The 3,652-nt window shown below is 41.3% G+C and overlaps 1 protein-coding gene across 1 annotated transcript in view; it reads left to right on the forward strand.

The window, feature by feature from the left end:
• LOC116707102 (adhesion G protein-coupled receptor L3) overlaps positions 1–3,652 on the forward strand; it is a gene marked incomplete in the record, with an annotated part of 258,534 nt that overhangs the window by 185,185 nt on the left and 69,697 nt on the right. Inside the window, 1 exon segment of the mRNA XM_032544265.1 lies at positions 2,662–3,015. Coding sequence (XP_032400156.1) covers positions 2,662–3,015 — 354 coding nt within the window.

The following is a 3,652-nucleotide window of genomic DNA, read 5'->3' on the forward strand; positions in this document are numbered from 1 at the left end:
TACATACATACATACATACATACATACATACATACATACATGCAAGCATACATACATGTACGTACATACATACATACATGCATGTACATACATACACACAGCAGTACACAAACAAATTCACCATGAACAAAGTATACTGCAGGGAATCAATGAAATATCAAAATCAAAAACACAAGTACACATTAGTTCTATAGTTTATTTTTAATTATGTGAACAAAATAGATATATACTTTGGTGTGTCTTATTTATTAGTATGTCTTCCTATAAAACTATGGTTACTGCATCAGGTGTTTGTGTGTATTTTGGGATCCACAAGCAACAAAGACGCTCAGCAAAAATCTTCCACCGTCAGAATCGCTCCTGTATCAGCCGTCCTGACCAGTACAGTGTTTCCTTTATCCTAAGAAGCCCGTCTGCACACCTTTTTAGCCACTAGCTTATCTGAGCCTGTGCAAGGTGGCCTCTACTGACCTCAATATGAGCAGTGAATTTCCCAGATCAGATTTCCATGAGGTACTCTAATAATGGTCTCCTTTGCCATATGCACCACCAGCTGATTTCATTTAAACTAAAATGGATGCCTCTTCCCTTCCCCAAGAGTTTGCGTAACATATTTGAGGTTATCATGGCTTCTCAAATACAGATGCATAAACAAGTTATTTCATTAATAATCAAATAAATAGCCTGGTGTCCTTGAACATATTTTATCCTCCTATTTCCATGATCACTGCAGCCGAAGGGTTGCCGTGGCGCAGATTGATGATGTCTTGTAGTCGTTATAGAATGTAAATGGTGATGTCTCTATGGCTGGTGGAAATGTTAAATACCTATTTGTGCATTCATGTGATTTTTTTTTTAAAGCCCTGTTGATGGGTGGTAGTGTCAGTTTATGTTGGTTGATGGTTGAGCACGGGACTATGCTTTTGGGTTAGCTCATTGAAGCATTTTCATCCATATACACGCGCGTTATAGCATCTTTTCCAAACTGTACTTTGCTAATTTATTTTTCTTTCTCTGTGTGAGAGATATTTCGAAGTTACACAACTTGCATTATCGGCAGTTGGGAGGGGGAAAAGACACTGTGTGCCTGTAGTGCCCATTGCAATTCAATGAGATTCTTGTTATAGTTCCACTTTACTGATGGAGTACCTCCACAGTTGTGCCCGAGCTACCTGCGGATGTTAAAAACACAACAAACTCTTTTGTTAGCGAGAGAAAACAAATACTCAATCAGCCTGGAAGTCTTGCTGCGGCGGCAGCCTATTTAATCAGCCTTGGCTGTCGTTGAATGCTGTTAAGTGTTGAATGCGTTGACTGCTGATAGCGGTTCCAAAACAGTGGCACTAATTTATGCTTTCTTATTTCCCCGCTTTCAAATTCACCGTGCAAAGAAATTGTCCGATGGCAAATTGAATCTCGCTGAACTGGATATCAGCAGAGATGTCTGTTGTCTCAGCTCTCTGGATGCATGATGTCCATTGCACCTGCCAAACTAAAGTCGACCCTCATTAAATTTTGTTTTGCTCCCCTTTCATACAAATATTGGGACCATTTGTCACTTCTGTCATTTTGATTGTATCTCTGCATTAGGCCAAGAAAAAAAAAACGCCTATCCCAAATTGCAATTTTGCAAAGGCCCGGATGGTGTGTCTGTGAGAAAGTGTTCTCTCATGGGAGCTTATTTAAAGGGTCTACAGCAAGCAGCCTTGCTCCAAAACCACACACAGTAATAAGATCAGATCATGAAGAAATCATCCCCTATTGAAAAATCTTTGTGTAAAAATAATGTAACATAGAGTAATGCTCTTAAATAAAAATAGCCCATAAGACCTTAACCAAGTGGTGCTAAATTAATTTGGGGGCCCTATTTTCCAATAAGTGACACAGGGGAAGGGATATAAAGGGGACAGAATGGATGAGTAGATGGGATGATTGATGACTGGGAGTCCAGGAGGTGTATATGAATTCGAGTGGAAAGAGAAGAATTACTAAGCCAGTTCATGGGTGCATCAGTATGTGTTGGTGTTATTATGATTGCCCTCTACAGAAACAGGGCAAGCAAACCGCGTCATTAGCAAGCAACCCGCTGATGTGTAACCACAGGGAGAACTCACATCCAGGGAATAGGTATATAATTTTGTCCCGGCTGACCCAGAAATAGCGTGTAGCTATTGACTCGCAGAGATATGCCCCTGTCAATAGCAACTTTTAGACTGCACAGCTGTGTGTGTGTGTGTGTGTGTGTGTGTGTGTGTGTGTGTGTGTGTGTGTTTGTTTGGTGTGTGTGTGTGTGTGTGTGTGTGTGTTGTGTGTTTGTGTGTGTGTGTGTGTGTGTGTGTGTGTGTGTGTAACCAGCAGGAGTCCAAAACTAGACACCATGCAATCCCATGCAAGTCACACCTGCCAGTTCCAATTGATCCTTTTTTAACTATCTTCTCTTCAACACACAAATGGAAAGGAGGGAAGAATAAAAGCCCCCCTCCCCCCGCGCACTTTTTTTTTCTTCTTTTTTTTTTACCGGCACCAAAATAAATTTCCCTCTCAGACATTGATGAAGTGTGACTGAAAAGAAGTACATTTACTCTCAATCTTCCTTTTTTCCAACTGTATATTTTCCCATTATCTGTCAGTTCACTTTGTTTCCTGTTTCTACTTTACCAGAAACGTCCTCCTCTGTACTGGTCTACATGGACACATCGACCATGACATCGAGGACCACCACTCGGCCGACCACTGTCACCGTGACATCCACAACCTCCAGGACTACCACTACCAAGATGCCTGCCACAACAACTGCAATGGCTCAGTGGCCACAGACCGCATCCACAGTGGTGGCGCCTGTCCACACGGTGGTGGAGGGTTTGGTCCCAGAAGAAGAAGACAGGGTGCCGCCTTCCTCCAAGCTTCCCAACATCAGGGTGGAGTACTGCAACCCCCTGGTGATGATGGACATTTCCTGGCCCAAGACCAAGCAGGGTGTGGTGGCCAAGATGCCCTGTCCACCTGGAACCTCAGGTAATGCAGATTTTTCTAATGGAGTCTTATTTTTGTAATTTGGGGCATATTTTCTTTCAGTTATAACTCAAGTAGTTTTGGGAACAAAGACATTGCTGAAGTGCCGTGGTGATGAGTAGGCAGAGCATACCGTAGTCAAGTTTTAGACAAACCTTGAGGTTATTTGGAAGATAGAAAGGGCCATCCATTCTTAAATTTGGGTCTAAGTCATGATGGCAGCCGGCTAAATAAGCTGTGACATTCTTCTCCTAAGCCAGATCTTCCACCTCTACTTGGGGGGGGATCTCGGTCCATTTTTAAGCCAGTTGGAATATATAGCTCTCAAGCGTGCTTAGGATCCATCTCTTGGAACTTAATAGGGTGAGCCTTCTTGCACTACAAGGGGAACTCATTTTAGCCACTTATATCCGGATCTCCTTGTTTTAATACTTGTTATATTTCTGTCAAAATTGAAAATCAACCCTTTTGTTAATGCTTTTTATCAGCGTTTTTAAGTTTTTCTTATGTTTTTGACAATTTTTTCAACACTTTTGATGTGTTTTTTTCAATTTTTGCAACTTTTTTGACATTTAACACTACGTAAAACTAACTTATTAACTTTTGTTTACAGTTATTTTTGGAATTTATGGTCAATAAA

This window comes from Etheostoma spectabile, chromosome 19 (genome assembly GCF_008692095.1).
Source record: "Etheostoma spectabile isolate EspeVRDwgs_2016 chromosome 19, UIUC_Espe_1.0, whole genome shotgun sequence".
NCBI lineage: Eukaryota > Metazoa > Chordata > Actinopteri > Perciformes > Percidae > Etheostoma > Etheostoma spectabile.